Genomic DNA, 20,556 nt, shown 5'->3' with positions numbered 1-20,556 from the left:
ACTGAGCGTGGCCATAACTGCTCCCTCCGCCCGCCCCGTTGATCCCGCCCCGCCCAAAGCCTGCGCACAGCCATTTGCTGATCGCCTCAGGCAAAGGCTGGATTAGCGCCTCCCCAGAAGACAGAATTTTCCGCACAGCTGATTACTATAGCCAGCCGGCCTGAGGGTCAAATCCCCCTAGTGTTAACTACAACAATTAAGGCTTGGCTAGAACAAGACTGCGCACAGAGACCACAAGGGGGTGCACCAAGAAAGCATAAAAGATGCGGAGACAAAAAAACATGACAGAAATGGAGGATATGGAGCTAAGAATCGCAATTTTGAGGGCTTGCCATAAATTTGTGCAGAACCTCACGAAAACTAATGAGACCCTCGATGCTACGATAAAGAAATTAGAAAGTAAGCATACACGGACTGAAATAAAGAATATTATACCCAATAGCAGACCAGAGGAGTACAATAATCAAACCAAAGATTCGACAAAAAACACCCAATTGGAAAAGCAAAATGAAAAAAGAATCCGAAAGTGTGAAGATAGTGTAAGGAGCCTCTGGGACAGCTTTAAGCGGTCTAATATCAGAGTCATTGGAGTGCCAGAAGATGAGAGACAGCAAGATATTGAAAACCTATTTCAAGAAATAATGGCAGAAAACTTCCCCCACCTGGTGAAAGAAATGGACTTACAGGTCCAAGAAGCGCAGAGAACCCCAAACAAAAGGAATCCAAAGAGGACCACACCAAGACACATCATCATTAAAATGCCAAGAGCAAAAGACAAAGAGAAAATCTTAAAAGCAGCAAGAGAAAGAGGCTCAATTACCTACAAGGGAATACCCATACGACTGTCAGCTGATTTCTCAACAGAAACTTTGCAGGCCAGAAGGGAATGGCAAGAAATTTTCAAAGTGCTGAATACCAAGAACCTACAACCAAGATTACTTTATCCAGCAAAGCTATCATTCAGAATTGAAGGTCAGATAAAGAGCTTCACAGATAAGGAAAAGCTAAAGGAGTTCATCACCGCCAAACCAGTATTATATGAAATGCTGAAAGGTATCCTTTAAGAAGAGGAAGAAGAAGAAAAAGGTAAAGATACAAATTATGAACAACAAACATGCATCTATCAACAAATGAATCTAAGAATCAAGTGAATAAATAACCTGATGTACAGAATGAACTGGTGATTATAATAGAATCAGGGACATAGAAAGGGAATGGACTGACTATTCTTGGGGGAAAAAGGGGTGTGGGAGATGCGGGAAGTGACTGGACAAAAATCATGCACCTATGGATGAACACAGTGGGTGGGGAGTGAGGGTGGAGGGTGGGGTGGGAGCTGGAAGGAGGGGAGTTATGGGGGGAAAAAAGAGGAACAAATGTAATAATCTGAACAATAAAGATTTAATTAAAAAAAAAAAAAAATTACATTTTACACATACTCTAAAACCTTAAAAAAAAAAAAAAAAAAAAAAAAAAAAAAGAAAAGCTATTCCTCGATGCTCCTTTTAGTAGAAATCCACCTTAGAAGGGGCAGGTTCTATATGTCCACTGTTAGTGTTTCTTGCTGCTGGGGCAAGGGACTGCCTCTGAGGGAATAAATCCATAGCTACAGCTTCCAAAGCAGAGACCTGCTCTTAAATGAATTACTGTACAGATGTCTTCCTGCTTCCGTTACTTGTGCATGTTTGTGATTGTTAATGAGATGTTAATGTTCAGTCTGTCATTAGTCAACAGGCGGAGCTCGCCCTGCAGGAGGCAATCAGGATCGCCCAGGAGTCCAACGATCACGTGTGTCTCCAGCATTGCCTGGTAAGGCCATCCTCCTGTCTTGGGAATTCTGCCCGTGGGTTGAGTTGGCCTTTGGAAGGCCCGATTTGAATCAGATTGTTTTGTAGTCAGAGCAAAGGTTCTTAGCAGTGACGGGGAACTAGTTAGGAAGTCGTGGTAATTCAGGAAAGGCAGCCATATTTGTTTATTCCTTAATTCATGGCATTTGTTTGGCTTTGGTGGAGATTCTTTTTTTAAAATATGTTTGTATTGACTTTTATTTTTATTTATTTATTTTTAAAAAAATATATTTTATTGATTTTCCACAGAGAGGAAGGGAGAGAGATAGAGAGTTAGAAACATCGATGAGAGAGAAACATCGATCAGCTGCCTCCTGCACATCCCCTACTGGGGACGTGCCTGCAACCCAGGTACATGCCCTTGACCGGAATCGAACCCGGGTCCGTTCAGTTCGCAGGCCGACGCTCTATCCACTGAGCCAAACTGGTTTCGGCATGTATTGACTTTTAGAGAGAGAGAGAGGAAGGGAGAGGAAGGAAGAGGAAGAGAGAGATAGAAACATCAATGATGAGAGAGAATTATTGATCAGCTGTCTCCTGCATGCCTCCTACCAGGCGTGCAGCCCAGGCATGTGCCCTGACTGGGAATCGAACCAGGGACCTCTTGGTTCATGGTTCAGTGCTCAACCACGGAGCCAAACCAGCCAGGCTTGATCTTATCTACAAATTTTAGTACAATGTAAACTATCACATTAAATATTGGCATTAACCTTATAACTGGATGAGATGTTATCCTGTGAAAGCATAACCACCAAGCACAAGTAGAACACAGAATTTACTTAACCATCACTTTGAGACTCACTTTTTCAATTAAAGGCCATATGGGGGCTTCATGCTTTTTTTTCTAGAACCTTGCCACTCATTGCTCTCAAAGGTGAAGAAAATCAATGGCTTGTCTGATAGTTTTCATGTGTTTGATGGGCTTCATTTTGGTTCATGCTTCATGAGAGAGTATGTTAGAGGATTTATTTTGTTCCTTTTATTCTTATTTGCAACCATGCTGATCGTTCAATAGAGCATTACCCATGGTTATTGTTAGATATATGTTAATGATTTCTCTTACCAGAGCTGGCTGTACGTGCTGGGGCAGAAGAGGTCCGATAGCTATGTTCTGCTAGAACATTCTGTGAAGAAAGCAGTGCATTTTGGGTTACCGGTAAGGCTCATCTTTCTGTGAGATTATTTAAATAAATGGTGTGGTTTTATTCTTGGTAGTTTCATATGATCTTAATTATTAATTAAACACTAAATTCTGTTTTATAGGTTTCTCTCTGTTCCCTTTATCCTAATAACATCTGTGAAAATTCCATTGATCAATTTGATGAGATTGTTTTTAGTTTATTGATCCATATTAACTTACCCATGTTTACTTAGAAGTTTTTCAGGAAAGGCTTACTTTTAAAACAGGGATTGGTTTAAATGTTACAGCCCTAGAGCCCAATCTAGCTGCTGCCTGCTCATATGTGGCCCTCGGGCTAGCAATGGGTTTTACATTTTTAAATAGTTGGGGGGAAAACTAACAAAGAAGAATATGCAACAGACACCAGATGTGGTCTGCAAAACCCAAGTTATTTACTGTCTGGCCCTTAAGAGAACAAGTTTGCTGATCCTGTTTTAACAATAAACAGAGCTAGGAACCAGCAAACCTGATAGGCAGATTTTTCCTTTCTCATTTTGAGTGACAGGGAAGGACCTGAATTATCGTCCTCAACGATAGATATTGAGGGACATTGAAAGGGCATAGTCTCCACGCATGAAGTAGTAATGGCTCTTAGCATCTAGATTAATGTTGCTCCATCTCCAAAACCACCCACTGAAACCTGGACTGTAGGCAGTGTGACTGCTGAAGCATCTGTCTCATATAGTTTGCAACAAGTTCCAGGAAAATTGGAAGTAATCATGTGCAGTCACTTAAAGTATATGCTTTTCAAATCTGCAAATTGTACACTTGACTCATTTCTGGGGAAGGAAAGTTACATGTACAGATTGATGATAAGGAGAAAAGTAAGTGGTAAGTGTCTCCTTAAAATAAAGGAGACTTTTTAAATACAGTTTTTGTTGTGGATTTATGCTGTATCTTAGTTGAGCATTCATCCTTGAAAATTATGCCAGAAATTATGCTCATAATAGGCACCCTCTTTTAATCTCCTGCTACATAATGTGCCCAGCACTGTTTGACATATTATCTCATTTTAATCCTCACAGCAATTCTTTATGATAGCTGGGATGCCCATTTTACAGACAAGGAAGTTGAGGCTTGGCTCAAACGCTAAGTGACTGGCCCCAAGTCACATAGAAAGTAGTAGGGCGGTGTTTAAGTACAGGTCCATTTAATGTCAAAGCCCTGGCTCTTCTCGGTGTACCGTCAGCCTCTCTTCCAGCCTGTTTTTCAAGAACATATTTTATACGGGGCGGGGTCAGGCTGTAGATACTTTCCTTGTAAATAGTGTTGTCACTGTGCATGTGCTGAAATGTGAAATATGCCAAATTTCTGAAGAGCAAAACAAACTCATCATATAAAATCTCTATTTGTCCCCTTAGTACCTTGCCTCCCTGGGCATACAATCCCTAGTTCAGCAGAGGGCTTTTGCTGGGAAGACAGCAAATAAACTGATGGATGCTCTAAAGGACTCTGACCTCCTGCACTGGAAACACAGCCTGTCAGAGCTCATCGACATCAGCATCGCCCAGAAAACGGCCATCTGGAGGCTCTATGGCCGCAGGTCAGTCTTCAGGCAGACGGTCAAGGCCATAGGGGCGTGGGTCCTTTTAGAGACGAGTGGAGGCTGGCAGATCGCCCTTGTAGGATGCATAAACCAAAGTTCACACATCTGTCTGAGCTGCCCAAGACCACAGTGTAGTTAATAAGTGACAGAGCTGCTTATGAGCCACGTTGTCCTCTGACTCCAAGCACAGTGCCCTTGTGCCCTGAGATGGGCAGCGCCTCTTTCTGTTCGCAGGAGGCATGGGCCGTGGTCACTCAAGTTGTGTTCTCTGGAATATCTCCAGCCTTGTGTTAATTTCCATTTTGCATCTTTAGCTTGGAAGTAAACTTCTGAACCAGATTTTTCATCCTGGAGTCCTGTCACTACCTCACCTCTCACCCAAACAATCTGTTATTTTTAGGAATTCAGTAATGAAAGGAAGTGCCTATGTGGCCAGTCTGGTTTTTGTATGTGAGATAATTTCTTGGCAGGATGTGGTCTGAAACAACTGCAGACACTGGCCACTGAATATATTGCAAGAGCAGCTGGTACCAGGATGGCATCGGGTCTGAATTTACCCATGAAAACGAATGAATACAGTGTGACCACAGGCAATGGGGAGGAGGGTGTCTGGCGCTCAGAGCTCCCTGTTGTGCCACAACCACTACGTTTCCTCTGGGGCTGCACATCGGGGTGCTTTCCCGCTTTCCTGGGAGGCAGCTGTTCCCACAAAGCCAGAACTTGCAGTGGGGCTTAACTTCCTTCCGTTTGCACTCAAGAGAAGTGTGGGGTGTGGCGGAGGGCAGCCTGGTTCTCTTGATAGATGGGAGTCCCTGTTTGTCCCCTCACCCAGCACCATGGCGCTGCAGCAAGCCCAGATGTTGCTGAGCATGAACAGCCTGGAGTCGGTGAATGCGGGTGTGCAGCAGAACAACACGGAATCGTTTGCGGTTGCGCTCTGCCACCTCGCAGAGCTGCATGCGGAGCAGGTAGGAGGTGGCCAGGTTGGTGGGCTTCTGGAGCAAGGGAGGCTCTGCCAGTTCTTTCCTCTGTGCTTGAGAAGGGCACTGGGCACGTCAGGGACAGGTCTGGTTGGCCGCACCAAGAAGGGTGAATCCTGTCTGCTCCCTGCTCGTGGCGCAGCAGGTGTGGCTGCACGGGTGTGCTCATCACATCCTGTCTTTCTGTTTAGGGCTGTTTCGCTGCAGCTTCCGAGGTATTAAAGCACCTGAAGGAAAGATTCCCACCGAATAGTCAGCATGCCCAGGTAACCTGCCCTCTGTGTGACCTTGGGTTTATTTGTGAAAAGACCGTTTTTACTGTATTGGTGTCAACGTGTGCTCATGGAGTCTCCCCTCAGTTTCTCATGTCAGTTCCTCCTGTAACATACGTGCCTTGAGGTCAACATGGGTACTTAGGAGACTCTGTAAGCTCTCTTCAAGAAGCCTGAGAAATAAACTCTGAGAAAAGATTTAAAGCAGGGGACTTCCCCTGCTCTTGTCTTCATGGTTTTAAATTAGTATTATTAATATCTCCAACTGTACAGGAATAAGAAAAGAAATTATCAACGTCCTTCAACAGATCAGGAATTAGGTCTCAGTTTTGTTATTTTATCTCGTACTTAGCAACTCTAATCTTTTCCTCCAGAACTGAATAACCTTGTGGGAAGATGTTGTGCCCAGAGGGCAGTCCTAAGCCTTCTGTTTCTCACTGAACTGACTTTCCTCTCTGAAGGGGCTGAAAACACGGTTACAAGGGCCTTCTTTCTCTTCCTTCCCTTACCATGTTTAATCTTCAGGATTAAGGCCTGGGAATCTCCCACTGGTGATCCCTAGGGTGGTCATTCACGTAGGTGGTTAGATAAGGTGTGAGCATGTGAGCTGTGCTGACATGTGAACTCAAGGCACCCAGAGGGAAAACAAGACAGAAGATAGCACCCAAGGATGAAGTGTGGTTCCGTGGTAGTGCTAATGGGTGAAATAATTTCCATTGCAGTTCTAGCTGTAACCAAGAAGGTGTACAGTAAAATAAAGATACAATTTAATTACAGTTTACAGAAAAAAAACTGTATGGCAGATAGATGTTATTACAAAATGCTCAACCTGACCAGTGGTCAGGGAACTACAAATTAAAACAATAATGAGATATTTCATACCCATCAGATTGGCCAAAAGTAAAATATCTGACAGTAGCAATTGTTGGTGAGAATGTGGAGCAGAGAGTAATGTCATAGGCTCCTGGTGGGGGCTGTAACTGGTACAGTCCATTTGAAGAACAAATGGCTTCTATATTAAAGTGAAGCGCATATGTACTACAACCCAGCATTGCCTCTGCTTGCTGTATACCTGAGATAAACTTGTACAAGGAGAGGTATGTGAAAATGTTTATTGCAGCATTTTCCAGAAGAGTGAAAAATCGATACCACCTAAATACCCATCAACCCGAGAATAGATAAGCTGTCACATATTCATATAATTGAAAACTATTAGTGAGAAGGAATGAACTATAATTTCTTGTATTAATATGTGTAAACCCCCAAAATAATGTTGAGCTTAAAAGCAAGTTGTCAAAGGATGCATACAGTATGGTACTATTTATTTATACAAAGTTAAAAACGTGCAAGGTCATACTACATGCTGTTTAAGGGTAAGCATGTGTGTTGTAAAAGTATAAGAACATAAATGAGGATGATAGATACCAAGTCAAGTGCTTACTTTGGAAAAATGGAGAAGGGAGTAGAAATTGTAAAGTACGACAGCAGTCTTAATAGTATCTGAAGGAAAGAAAGCAACATGTTGTGATTTGACAAAGTTGATGATTTGCACACATGTGTTTGTTTTTTTATTAATGCTTGTTCACATACTTGAAATATTTTTTAAAAATATTTGTTATTGATTTTTAGAGAGAGAGGAAGGGAGAGAGAGAAAAAAAAATCAATGTGAGATCAAAACATCAGTCAGCTGCCTCCTGCACGCCCCCTGCCAGAGATTGAGCCTGCAACCTGGCATGTGCATGGGACGAAGACCGACCAACTGAGCTACACTGGCCAGGGCCATACTTGAAATATTTTTTAAATAGCAAAAATTAAAAATGTGTTTGGATTGTAAGGATATTTGCTAAGCAAGCCCAAATACTTTTTCATCTCTGTTGAATAATGAGGTGAACACTTACCATTTGTCCCTAATTATATTTTTTCTTATTAGTTATGGATGCTATGTGATCAGAAAATACAATTTGACAGAGCAATGCATGATGGCAAATATCACTTGGCTGATTCACTTGTTACAGGAATCACAGCTCTTCATAGCACTGAGGGTGTATATAGGTAAGAAACGTGGAGAACTCCAACCCAGAATGAATTCATTCTCAAATGGCTTTATTCTTGTATGTTTTGTGTGTGAATTAATTTATCAACTTTAGCTTTGGAAAAACCTATTTTCTTTTTAAAAAAATTCTCACCAAGGATATATTTAGAGAGAGGAAGGGCCGTGGTAGCGGACAATAAGAGAGAGAGAGACATCAATGTGAGAGAGAAACATTGGTTGTCTCCCATACATGCCCCGACCTGGGATCAAATTTGCAACCTATTAGTATACAGGATGTTGCTCCAAACTACTGAGCCACTCAGCCAGGACAGAGAAAAACCTTTTTTCTATTTATTACAGGAAATGAGAAAATACAGATAAGCAGAATGGAGAAAATAAGTACCACCCAGAGATAATCACCAACATTGTGATATCTATAGTTCCAGACTTGGTTCGTGTGTGTGTATGTGTGTGTGTGTGTGTGTGTGTGTGTGTGTGTGTATGTGTATGTATACACACACATAGGTGCTTATAAACACACTCTTCTTCTTTTAACAAAAATTATATTAGGCACAGTTCTTCCCTTTGGGGATTCAATTACATTGTAATTGAGGAAATAGGGATTCTAACCCTGAAAGTGACTATACTTATAACCCTTGCAAAACGTCAACATAACCACTTACTAGTATGTTTATTTTGTTTGTGTCAGAAAAGCAGTTGTACTACAGGCTCAGAATCAAATGACGGAGGCACACAAGCTTTTACAGAAATTATTGATTCATTGTCAGAAAATCAGGAACACGGAAATGGTCATCAGGTAAGAGGGGGTTTCTCGTGCGTGTCACAGATGGTGCCTTGTGGTGGAAATTCTCATCCATGTCCTCCTGTTTTCGGGCAGTGTCCTGCTGTCTGTGGCAGAGCTGTATTGGCGATCTTCCTCCCCCACCATTGCACTGCCCGTGCTCCTGCAGGCGCTGGCCCTCTCCAAGGAGTACCGGCTACAGTACTTGGCCTCTGAAACAGTGTTGAACTTGGCTTTTGCCCAGGTAAGCTGATCTCTGTTTTGTTTTGTGTGTTTTTGTTTGTTTATTTTAGCATATATTTGTACTCAAGAACTGGCAAATCTGGTACTACTTTTTGGTTTTGAAAGGATTATAATGAGCTTTCACTTCTCACTGTGGAAGTCTGGGAATGCAGTCTCCATGGCAGGCCCTCCACTGTGAGCTTGGAAATCTGGAGCTGTGAACTTGGTGGCAGGCTGCACCTCCCAGTGGCACTGGCTGCGTATTCAGTAAAGGGGACTCGCCTCTTCATTGAGGACATTTGCATCATATTAATGGTTAGCTGGCCCAGAGCTATGCTTGATTTAACATGGGGATGAATAGAATAAAGAAGTGAGGGAGTCATATGTTCATTGAAAGGTTTTAGAAATGAAATTTTTTTTAATGTTTGTTTTCTGTCTCCCTTTGTAGAATGGAAAGGCTATGAGAGAAGGGACACTTGTTTTTTCCCTACTGTATCCCATGGTACCTAGTAGGACCTACACATAGAGTAGGCTTTTAATATTTATAGAATGAATAATTTTTTCTTAAGTTCATGCTCAGCTAGTGTGGCTCAATAGTTGAGCATCGACCTATGAACCAGGAGGTCACGGTTGGATTCCCAGTCAGGGAACATACCCAGGTTGTGGGCTCGATCTCTAGTAGGGTCATGCAGGAAGCAGCCCATCGATGCTTCTCTCTTCATCATTGATGTTTCTCTCTCTCTCTCCCTCTTCCTTCCTCTCTGAAATCAATAAAGATAATAGAAAAAAATAAAATAAAGTTCACGAGACATAAAAGTCATAATTTTAACCATTTTAAAATATACAATTAAGTGGATTTTAGAATATCTATATTATATCTATAGATATATACTAATATCTATCTATATATAATATTTTAGAATATCTACAGTGTTTTGCAACAATCACACTATCTACTTCTATATTATTTTCATTACACCAAAAAGAAACCCTTTTCCCATTAGTCACTCTCATCCCCTCCCTCCAGGCCCTGGCAACCACTAATTTACTTTCTGTCTCTATAGATTTGCTTATTCTGTGTATTTCATATAATGGAATCATACAATATCAGGCCTTTTGTGTCTGGCTTCTTGATTTAGTGTAATCTTTTCAGGGTTCATTCATGTTGTAGCATGTACTACATCCCTTTTACAGCTGAATCATATTCCATTGGACGTATACATGTTTCATTTATTCATCAGTTGATGGATTGGGTTGTTTCACCATTTGGCTATTAAGAATAGCTGATCTCAACATTCACATACAACTTTTTGTGTGGATATTGTTTTATTTCTCTTGGGTATACTTGAGAGTAGAATTGCTAACATATAATAATTCGGTTTAACTTGATTTATTTATTTTTATATTGAGCTACTGTTGGATTCCTGGGATAAATCCTAGATGGTTGTGGTGTACAATTCTTTTAATATGCTGCTGGATTTGGTTTGCTAATATTTGTTGAGGATTCTTTCTCCTGTAATCATAAGATTACATTCTTTTTCATCTATTCTGCCAGTTTTTCTTTTAATTGAAAAGTTTCACTCATTTAACATAATTATGCATAAGAATGGACTTATTCTATTTTGCTATTTTTTTGCTATATGCTTACATCTTTTTTGTTCCTCAGATCCGCCATTACTGCTTTCTTTTGTGTTAAATAGATGTTTTCTAGCATATCATTTTAATTCCCTGTTGTTTCTTTTACTATATACTTTTGAGATATTTTCTTAGAGCCTCCTCTTCCTCCAGTGATCCTTACACAGCTAATTCAATCCTTTGGGAATTGCCAATCTAAAGGATTTTGGTGTTGAATCTTTTTGTAAAAAAGACAAAACTTTCCCATAGTGTGAATAACTACTCCCTACTGTATCGATCGTCGTCTGAAGTCAGATTGTCACACCTTATGTTTTCTAAGAAGATGGTGCACACTAAATGTAGTACATGTCAGGGAGAAGCTAAGCCAGACATGGCCTCAGGAGAGAAGGACCAGAAAGGAAGCCCTCCGTGGATTGGGTAGTGCCTGTGGGTGTGTACAACGCCATGATGTTTCTTTTTCAGCTCATCCTTGGAATCCCAGAACAGGCCTTAAGTCTTCTCCACATGGCCATTGAGCCCATCTTGGCTGACGGAGCTGTCCTGGACAAAGGCCGGGCCATGTTCTTGGTGGCCAAGTGCCAGGTGGCTTCAGCAGCTTCCTATGATCCACCGAACAAAGCAGAAGGTAGGAAGCCGTACAAAGGTTGTTAGGCAATGCTATTGCAGAAAACTTCTAAAATGTAGGACCTGGAAAAAGAAAAGACATTAAATTTGGGACAGTATTTAAGTTCTAAGTGTTCACAACTTTATGTTAAAATTTCAGGCAGCATGTAAAGCGCTTTCACATGCATGTTTGTCATGAAGGCTGAAGGCAAATGAATGATTATTTACCCTGTAGAATCAGGCACCGGGCAGGAAGTCAAGACTAAAGGCCCTTTATAAAACCTGACTCTAGTGGGGTTTTTTCCTCCTCAAAGAGTTGAATATATACCTGTACAGCATAGGGAACATTGCGATATTGCAATAACAATGAATGATGCCAAGTGGGTACTGGAAATATCAGGGGGAACACTTTGTAAAGTAGATGATTGCCTAATCACTATGCTGTACACCTGAAGCCAATACAAAATAATACTGAAAGTAAACTGTAATTGAAAAATTAAAAGGTAAATTTAAATAATGTGTTTAAGAGCTAGTAAACACAAAATTTAAGTTAACATTTTAAAATAAGTGTCTGGTACATGTTAAATCAATAAAAGTAGATATTAAATTTTAGAAACTATATGTGAAGTGTTGAGTTAAACAGGTGTGATATGTCCCCCCTTTTCCATCAGCTCTGGAGGCCGCCATTGAGAACCTCAACGAAGCTAAGAACTATTTTGCAAAGGTCGACTGCAAAGAGCGAATCAGAGATGTCGTTTACTTCCAGGCCCGACTCTACCACACTCTGGGGAAGACCCAGGAGAGGAACCGCTGTGCGATGCTCTTCCGGCAGCTGCACCAGGAACTGCCCTCTCACGGGGTGCCCCTGATAAACCATCTCTAGTGAGAGCGTCCCTGTGGGGCCTTGATGCAGAGAACAAGATTCTGGACTTGTTTACGGAGTACTCCCTCCACATAAATGATGTTGTGTGTGTGTGTGTGTGTGTGAGAGTGTGTGTGTGTGTGTGTATGTGTGTGTGTATGTGTGTGTGTGTGTGTCTTAATATATATATTTTTTTATTTCAGAAGGGGGGAGAGAGAGAGAGAGAGAGAAACATCAATGATGAGAGAATCATTGATCGGCTGCCTCCTGCACTCCCCACACTGGGGATCGAGCCCACAACCTGGGCATGTGCCCTGACCGGGAATTGAACCGTGACCATAGGTTGATGCTCAACCACTGAGCCATGCTGGCCGGGCTACATGATGTTTTTTATATCTGTTTTGTCAATAGACTGCATTCGGGTTCATTTGTCTTATTTTGCTGCTAGAATATACATATTTGTTTTGTTCTCCCTTTACCTTCTGGTAGCAAAGACATCAACTTTTGTTAAACACCTGTTAGTATAAGTGTTAAAGATTATGTTCTTTCTGGGAAAAATTGCCAATATCTTATTAGAAATTGTGCTATCTCTCCACCATTATGTAAATTTGTTTACACATATGGGTATTGGTAGATCTCGTAAGCACAGGTGTTTCTGTTGCTTGAATTTCCTTTTGAAGCATCCCTGCTTTGTAGGATCGAATGGTGCTTTTTGGGCTCCTGTGTGCTCCTGAGTACATGTTGGTCCCTGACTGGAGTTAAGAAGGAAAAGATGTGTTTACAGTTTTTGGACCAATGACAAGCATATTTCATTCACTCTCTTGGTGTTGGCTTTCTTATATCTTCTGCCTGGTTATAGTTTTTTCTATAACTATATGTGAGGGATGGTGTAACTTAAGTCTAGGAATTCATCATGAATAAGGTGATTATAAATTAAGAAAGCGTCTGAAGCTCAAAGTTGTGTAGATGCCATCACTCAAACACACAGTGCATCTAATTTACTCAACCCTGCAATTAAGCAGACGCCGGTCATTGCTCTTTCTGTTCATGAACTTGCTATCCTTGAGTGTTCACAGAAAAACCCATTTCAAGTCCAAAACAGCAACAAGATACCAACCAAATTTTGCAGCTTCTATCATTGGCTCTTTCTCTGTTCAATTTAAAACTGCCGATGGGAAATAATTTATCTCCAAAGCTCTCTGAAGCAGAGTAAAATGACTCCCACTCACTAGAGTGTTTTGCTGGCCAAAGACAGCTGCTCTGGAAACAAGAGATTCAATGTGGAGATAGAGACATTAATTGGTATGTTGATGTTTAAAAATCTTCCCTTAAATTTATTTGAAAGGTTACATTTGTAGAGGGTAAAAATGATATATTCTTAAAGGCTGTATAGTAAAATAATTCCTCCTCCCCAGGGGTTACCATAACTATTATCAGTTTCTTTTTATTCTTCCAAATACATTCTATGTGTTTAAACATTGATTAGATCCTCCCAATCTAAGAAGTGATCTTAATCCCTCTGCTTCAGTGTAAGAAGGTCCAAGAGGTGGGGCAAGGTTGCTCAGCTGACCCTTCAGGTATTCAGCCAACCTGACCAGGACTGGCTACATCATTTGTGGGGCCCAGTGCAAAGTAAAATTACAAGGCCTATATATTAAGCAGAGCCTTAATACAGAATGCAAAGGGCCCTTAATGCAGAGAGCCCTGTGCAAATGCAGTTTGCATGCCCGACTCTGCTCTCAGATTGCTCGTTCATCCTGGCAGGATGGAATCCAAAGCTAATATCAAGAGGCCATGGCTCCCCATCATCTGTGACTTAGATTTGTTGTCAGGGCCCATCTCCTCCAGGGGAGGATAGTGGGTTAAAAGGAAAGTTGAAAACACCAAGTGATCCCCAAACTCAGAACATGTCTGGGTTATAGCTAATTGCCCCCGCCCCCGCCCCCCCGTGGGGGAAGTAAGAGTCAGACTGGTATAATTAGGGGTATAAAAATTGATGATTTGGTTAAATGGGGGAAAGGATTTGGTGAGGAGGAAATTGCAGCTAAATAGCCAGTGGGCATTTGGGTTTATAAGAGATCTTAGGATGTATTCTCAAAGGGGAGGAGGAGAAAGGTGTGGCCAGACCGAGTGGCTGGGCATGGTGGGAATTCTACCCAGCAGATTTGGTGTTGAGTGTGTCCAGCCTGGGGCGTTGGGAACAAATAGCTTGACACTTACAGAGGCCCTATTGTAAGTTAACTTATGTGTATCAACACATGTAACCTTCACTGCCATCCTAAAAGGTAAAGAATAGCATTAACCCCATTTAACAGGTACAGACTGAGGCGTAAGGAGGTGAAGTCAGTGGCTCCCGCAAGGTTACACAGCTAGTAGGTTCCAGAGCTGAGAATCCAACCTAGTGGGTGCATTACCCAAGAGCTACCTGTTCCCAGAGTTTGGAGAAGTTTGTTGAACACATAATTGGTAATATCAGTTGTCGTTTATCTAGTACTCTATAGACCAGACCTCCTTTGTGTCCACCTTCATATCCTGAACATTTCTACTGGTTCTAAGTGTCTTAAAATCGGTCCTGATGTTTTTGGTGGTTACACTGATTTTGTTCCTTCTCATAGTACCTCTAAGACAGTCTTCCTCATAGTACCCCTAAGACAGTCTTCCTCATAGTACCTCTAAGACAATCTTTCTCATATTACACCTAAGACAAATGAAGAACTTTATCTGTGCCTCGGCTGACTTCCCCTTTTATACTGTTGTTTGTGTCTGAAACTAACAAACATACCAACCTCACTGCCTGCTGGAGTCAAACTTCTCAGGGTCTTTTTTTTTTTTTTTTTTTTTTGGCCAGCATTTTTCTATTGTCCTGTTGACTGGGAAAGAATTCAGTGAATAATGGTGTGATTAATCCTGATGTCTCTACCTGGATGTTTAAGGTTTGGGAGGTGGAACCTTCAGTGAACAACACGAGTAGAATACCCTACAGTTCAGGAAGGAGAGGACAGAGCCTTGGCAGGAGCTCTGTCCTAATGGGTGAGATACTTTCAAAGTCTTACTTTTCAGCCCCTCCTCTGTACTGTCCAAGTTTTCTTAAAAAGAAGATTCGGATGCTTTGATTACTTATTTTCTTGGCACTCTCTTGTCAAGACAAGCAGCTCTGTGTGCCTAGCATAGTTTTTTTTTCCTGGTGTTCCTGGAGGAGAAGCCTCAAAAAACAAAGCCAGTTCTTATTTTCCTGTTGCTGAGAAGAAAATGATTTTTGAGTGGGATGATTTTTATCACAAGAGGGGCTGAATGTCAGTGAAAGACCCTCGTGATGTTCTCTGCCAGTTGCTTTAATTCACTTTAATTAGAAAGGCAACACGGTTGATGGGGCCTTTGCTCTCTGCCGAATGCCTTTGAGTGTTTATATGCCAGGCACTGAGCTATGATCTTTTCCCACACAATTGTATTTACACCCCAAGCCCAGCCCGTGCCCTTGGTTTATTATCCCATTTAGCTGATGAAACCAGAGTTGCATGTCCAAGGCCACAGAGCTGATAACTATCAAAGCTGGGATCTGAACTAGGTCTGCATGACCACACGGTTTTCAACCACAAAGCTGAATGTAAACAAATGAATCAGCTGTAGTACCTATTTATATTCCAGGAATTTATAGCTCTATTGGCAAGTCAGAATGCACTAGTGAAAAGTAAATAGCCCAGCCAGCGTGGCTCAGTAGTTGAGCGTCGACCTATGAACCAGGAGGTCACGGTTTAATTCCTGGTCAGGGCACATGCCTGGGTTGCAGGCTCGATCCCCAGTGGGGGGCGTGCAGGAGGCAGCTGATCAATGATTCCCTCTCATCATTGATGTTTCTATCTCTCCCTGTTCCTTCCTCTCTGAAATTAATAAAAATATATATATTTGCTGAAACCGGTTTGGTTCAGTGGATAGAGCGTCGGCCTGCGGACTGGGGGGTCCCGGGTTCGATTCCGGTCAAGGGCATGTACCTGAGTTGCAGGCACATCCCCAGTGGGAGATGTGCAGGAGGCAGCTGATCGATGTTTCTCTCTCATCAATGTTTCCAACTCTCTATCTCTCTCCCTTCCTCTCTGTAAAAAATCAATAAAATATATTAAAAAAATATATATATATATATTTTTAAAAAGTTAAAAATAATGACTGGGTAGCTGAGCATCAAATAAATGGTACAGTCCTTGCTACAGGAGATCAGAGAGCAGAGAGGACAAGGAGGGCCTGGATCACAGCATTTAAGGAAATTCTTCCAGAAGTTGATTTTGGGCTAGAGTTTAGATTTGAATGGACTCTTTTTTTTACCTTTCTCACATAATTGGCTTCTAACTTCACACAGCTGCACGTATAACTAAGTTTCTGCCGGTTTGCTAGTTTAACAAAACACAGGCAATTAATTCAGTAACACGATGTAAACATACAGAATTGTATATTTTAACATGTAACAGGAAAAGGCAGTATCTATAACAGTATCTATTTTGGTTTCTTTAGTACAGCAGGGGTTGCCAAACTATTGCCCACAGGCCAAATCTGGCATGCGACCAGTTTTCATGGGGCCTATCAGCTCAGAATGTTTTATACATTCTAAGTGTTTGGAGAAAAATCAAAACAATATTGTGTGATCTGAAAATTATGTGAAATTCAACTTTCAGTGTTGTAAATAAAGTTTCATTGGAACGCAGCCACACACATTCATTTTCTTTTGTCTAGGGCTGCTAGAGTGGCTGAGTTCTTGCCAACAGACACATGGTCTGCAAAGCCTAAAATATTTGCTGGCCTTTTACAGAAAAAGTTTGCAGACCCCTGTCACAAAGTTAGACATATTCAGAATATTCCCTGTCAGCCCCAATACATATTTTGGGGGGAAGAAAATAGAAAAATACAGAATTATGCATTCACCATTCAGAGTTGACAACATTTTGCTATTTGCTTCAAATCCATTTTATAAGTAAAAGGCATAAAACTTTACAACATTCATCAAATGACTATAACACGTTTCATTGATCTATTCCCCTGATGATCAGTTAGGATGGTTGTTCCCAGGTCTTTTTTTAATATATATATTTTTTATTGATTTCAGAGAGGAAAGGAGAGGGAGAGATAGAAACATCAATGATGAAACGTCAATCACTGATAGGCTGCCTCCTGCACGCCCCCCACTGGGGATCCAGCATATGCCCTGAAGGGGAACCCAGCCTTGACCTCCTGGTTCATTGGTCAACCACTGAGCGACTGGCTCGCTGGGCCCCAGGTCTGTTCTATTCCCAACAAATGCTTGCATGTCCAATAACATCAGGAGGGGTGCTCATCTCATTGGAACGCTCTTGTTTGTAAGCGCTGGCGGGGGGGGGGGGGGGGGGGGGGGGTAGGGCTGGAAATACCAGACAAGCTAAACGCCTGCAAATCCACTCAGATGACAAGAGGACTTTGAACCTTTCATTAATTTGGCTCGACTCCCTTCCCTTTTAAACTCTTGATTCCCCTTTTGGCTGCTTGGCAGGGTCCGTGAGACACGCCCTGGGTAACTCGGTTCAGGACTGGGTTTCCCCAACCACCCAAGGCAGGTCTTTCCCTCCCCTCCCGCGGCAGCGCTGGTCCCCAGCTGGGACCCTAAACACACACTTAAGGCTCAGGAAGGTAGGACGCTGAAAGGGGTGGCCGTTTGGGAAGAACGTCTCCCATATAAAGCATCTGAGTAGTTTTCGGGAAAAGCCAGACTTCATTGGTTTCGTGTAGTTGGTACATCCAGGTGGAGTGGGGGGTGGGGAAGGTACACGATCCCCCAGCATTTAGGGCGGGCCCTGAGCAGGGATGGGGGGGGGTGGGGGGGGAGGTGGGTGTGGAAGGGGGTTCCCCCGAAGGGGTGTCCCGCAGCCTCGGGAAACTTTCCGGGGCTCAGCCGCCACCCTGCAGTTCCCGCGTGTGGCTAAACAAAACTAAACCAACCTCCCGAAGGGTGCCGCGGCCGCCGCGGGGAGAACCCGGGCAGGTGCGCGCGGCGGGCGGGGCCCAAGTGGCAGCGCAGCCTCCCGCGCTCGTGCCCTCGGTGGGTCTCCCCCGCCCTCCCTGGTCCGCGGCCTCCTCCCACCCCTTCCCGGCCCGACCGCAACCCCCTCCACCTCCCCCCTTTTCTTCTTCTTTCCGCCTCGCGGCTACTTTCGTCTCCGGGGGCTCCCGCCTCCTCGCCCTCCCCCGCGCCGGGCCGATCGGCGGGGACGCGCCGAGAGCGGCGGGCGCGGGCGGGTTTCCAGCGGCCGCGGCCAATCCGCGCGCAGCCCGGGGCGGCGTCGCGCCCGAGCAGGGACCGGGGCGGCTCCTCCCGCCCCCGCCCCCCGCGCGCCTGCTGGAGCCGCGCAGAGCGGAGCAGAGCCCCGCCGAGCCGGGGGTGCAGAGCGCGGGAGGCGGCGGCGGCGGCGGCGCGGAGCCCAGGTGAGCTGGCGGGAGCCGGGTAGCGAGCGGGGGACGCAGCCACTGCAACCCCGGCCCCCTCGGCGCCCCCGGCGCCCTCGGCCTCGGGGCGGGGCGACCACTGCCGGGATTGCAGACAAAGCCCTGAGGTCGGCCCCAGGTCCCCTCCGCTAAGGGGACCCCACGTGCGCTGTCTCACGCCCCGCCACGTGGGGGCGAGGTCCCCGGCGCCCCTTCCTCCGCATCCTCTGAGCGCCGGGGCCTGGGGTGGCCTCTCGGCGGCGGGACAGCGCCCTGCCCGGGGTAGCAGGGGCGGTCCCGGAGTTTGGAACCGAGTCACCGGGGGCCGAGGCAGCCTAGGCCCACCGCCTCGCGCTTGACAGGTGGGGGTGGCTGGAGCGCGCAGGGAAGGAGAGGGCCCACGGAACTGGAGCACCCCACCCCCGCACCCCGCGGGTCCTGGGGGCGAACGCCGGCCCTGGGAGGTTGGACACCTGGCGGCACGACCCCAGGCCGGCAGTTGTGGGGCCGGGACTGCTGCCTCTCCTCTGTCGGCCCTCGGTCCCGCCCCCTCCCCAAGTCTCTAGGCTGGAACCTCACAGCCTTGGTCCTTTTGACCTAAATTCACCCCGGGCCGCAGACGCTAGCTGTGCGTGCAGCGAGGTGCCTTCGCCGGCATCCTCTGCCTGACTGAGGACGCGGGGATGCCGGGCGCAGCCCCGCTCAACACTGGGTCTGGATGCCTGGGTTGCCTCCCGCTCCAGCCTTGACCTTTCCCTGGCTCCCCAGCTCCTGCACTGCCTAGTTTGGGAAGTAGGGCGTTTTCTCATCTTTGCCAGCCATCCTGGCTGCTCTCAGTTGGTGCTGAAGAGGATGCACCTCAGCCCTTCCTATGTCCCCCCATAAGGTTGGGGCAAGGGGGGTGGAGTTCGGGTGGGCGGAAACTCAGTGTGTCAGCAAGAGAGGGGCATGCTGGCCTCAGGGTGGGACATGCAGTGTGGATGGGGGTTCCTCCTTAGAGGCAACTTTTGCCTTCCTCAGCCTGGTAGTCCCCACAGTCCTAGGGGTAGAAACTTCTTGTGCCCTAGAGCGGGGCCGTCAGTTCCTACTCCCCTCTCCTGGCTATGCTTGCCCTCCAGTGAAGAAGAGGACAGCTCTGTGTCCCCACAGGCATCCTTGTTTCCAGGGGAAGGCAGGGCCATAGGAAGGGGAGGGCTTAGGGAGAATTAGACCTCTTCTCCAAGCCACTCCACAAAAACATGCAATTTAAGAATAAACAGTGTATATGCTATGCAAATGCATCCTCCTGCTGAGCCCGAATCCTCCATTTAGATTGCTCTCGTAAACCCTTTCTATACAGAAAGCAGCCATTTGCAAAGAGCACACGACACATTTTTAAATAAAAAACTGCCACCATTTGATGGGCTCCTAAGTACGGTGCTGTGTGTTATTTGCATGATCTCATTTAATGTCTAAAAATATCCTATGAGGCTTGAGATTTTTATCCCCATTGTAGAGATGAGAAGATTGAGGCTTGAAATCATCATGCAGTGTTGCTAGGAGTTAGCCCCATTTATGGAGGGGCTCAGAGAGGTTAAGTAACTTGCCCAGAGTCACACAGTGAACCCAGATATGTCAGGTCCTCGAGCCGTTGTACTTGATCACCTGTTCTAGAGCAGGGACTCTTGCCAGGCCACCCTCAGCTTCTTGAGGAGTCTAGATTTGTTTACCAAACCAGCCTGTGAGGACACAGATCCAAGCAGGCCTGGTGGTGATGCTGATCAGCTTAGGCTTGTCTTTTTTCCCAGGTTGTTAATGGTCTGGTAGCCAAATATATTTACTTATAACTGTAGGTCTTATCAGGGTGGTCCCAACTTCCCGGCCAGTGTTTGGGAAAGTGTGGGGCGACTTTTGGTTTCAAAATGACGCTGAGCTCGCCTGATTTTGGGGAGCAGGAGCCAGGGATGCCAAATGTCCTCCAGGCAGGCCAGATCTTTGGCAGACATGAAGAACTGCCCTGTCTTAAACTCCAGGAGTACCCCTGTTGAGGAATTCCAGGAGGAATAAGTGTTGTGGGAATGAAGGGAGCAGAGGGCAGTGGGGGTTCTGGAGAAATCCTTTCTGCCTGGTGTCAGTCCAGGAGGCTCCCTGAAGG

The 20,556-nt window shown here is 44.7% G+C and overlaps 2 protein-coding genes across 8 annotated transcripts in view; both read left to right on the top strand.

Annotated features, from left to right (window-relative positions):
• ANAPC5 (anaphase promoting complex subunit 5) overlaps positions 1-12,798 on the top strand; it is a 30,740-nt gene extending 17,942 nt beyond the window's left edge. The window contains exons 8-17 of one of the 2 annotated variants that reach the window (XM_070399586.1): positions 1,728-1,809; positions 2,914-3,003; positions 4,389-4,570; positions 5,406-5,541; positions 5,745-5,819; positions 7,756-7,877; positions 8,567-8,674; positions 8,756-8,903; positions 10,979-11,141; positions 11,791-12,798. In XM_070399586.1, the coding sequence (XP_070255687.1) occupies positions 1,728-1,809; positions 2,914-3,003; positions 4,389-4,570; positions 5,406-5,541; positions 5,745-5,819; positions 7,756-7,877; positions 8,567-8,674; positions 8,756-8,903; positions 10,979-11,141; positions 11,791-12,002 (1,318 nt within the window). In that variant the 3' untranslated portion in view covers positions 12,003-12,798. Of the gene's footprint in view, positions 1-1,727; positions 1,810-2,913; positions 3,004-4,388; positions 4,571-5,405; positions 5,542-5,744; positions 5,820-7,755; positions 7,878-8,566; positions 8,675-8,755; positions 8,904-10,978; positions 11,142-11,790 lie in introns of those variants that run through there. The other variant, XM_070399587.1, reaches the window with a different exon arrangement.
• Positions 12,799-18,321: 5,523 nt separating this feature from the next.
• Positions 18,322-20,556, top strand: part of CAMKK2 (calcium/calmodulin dependent protein kinase kinase 2) — a 46,439-nt gene continuing 44,204 nt past the window's right edge. For all 6 annotated transcript variants that reach the window (XR_011469057.1, XM_070399971.1, XM_070399972.1 and 3 more), the window contains exon 1: positions 18,322-18,422. The gene's annotated coding sequence lies outside the window, so the exon portion shown is untranslated. The remainder of the gene's footprint in view (positions 18,423-20,556) is intronic.

Source organism: Myotis yumanensis, unplaced genomic scaffold (assembly GCF_028538775.1).
Source record: "Myotis yumanensis isolate MYYU_CA2020_CCGP unplaced genomic scaffold, mMyoYum1.0.hap1 SCAF_19, whole genome shotgun sequence".
Taxonomy (NCBI): domain Eukaryota; kingdom Metazoa; phylum Chordata; class Mammalia; order Chiroptera; family Vespertilionidae; genus Myotis; species Myotis yumanensis.
This window is presented reverse-complemented; position numbering and strand designations above follow the sequence as displayed.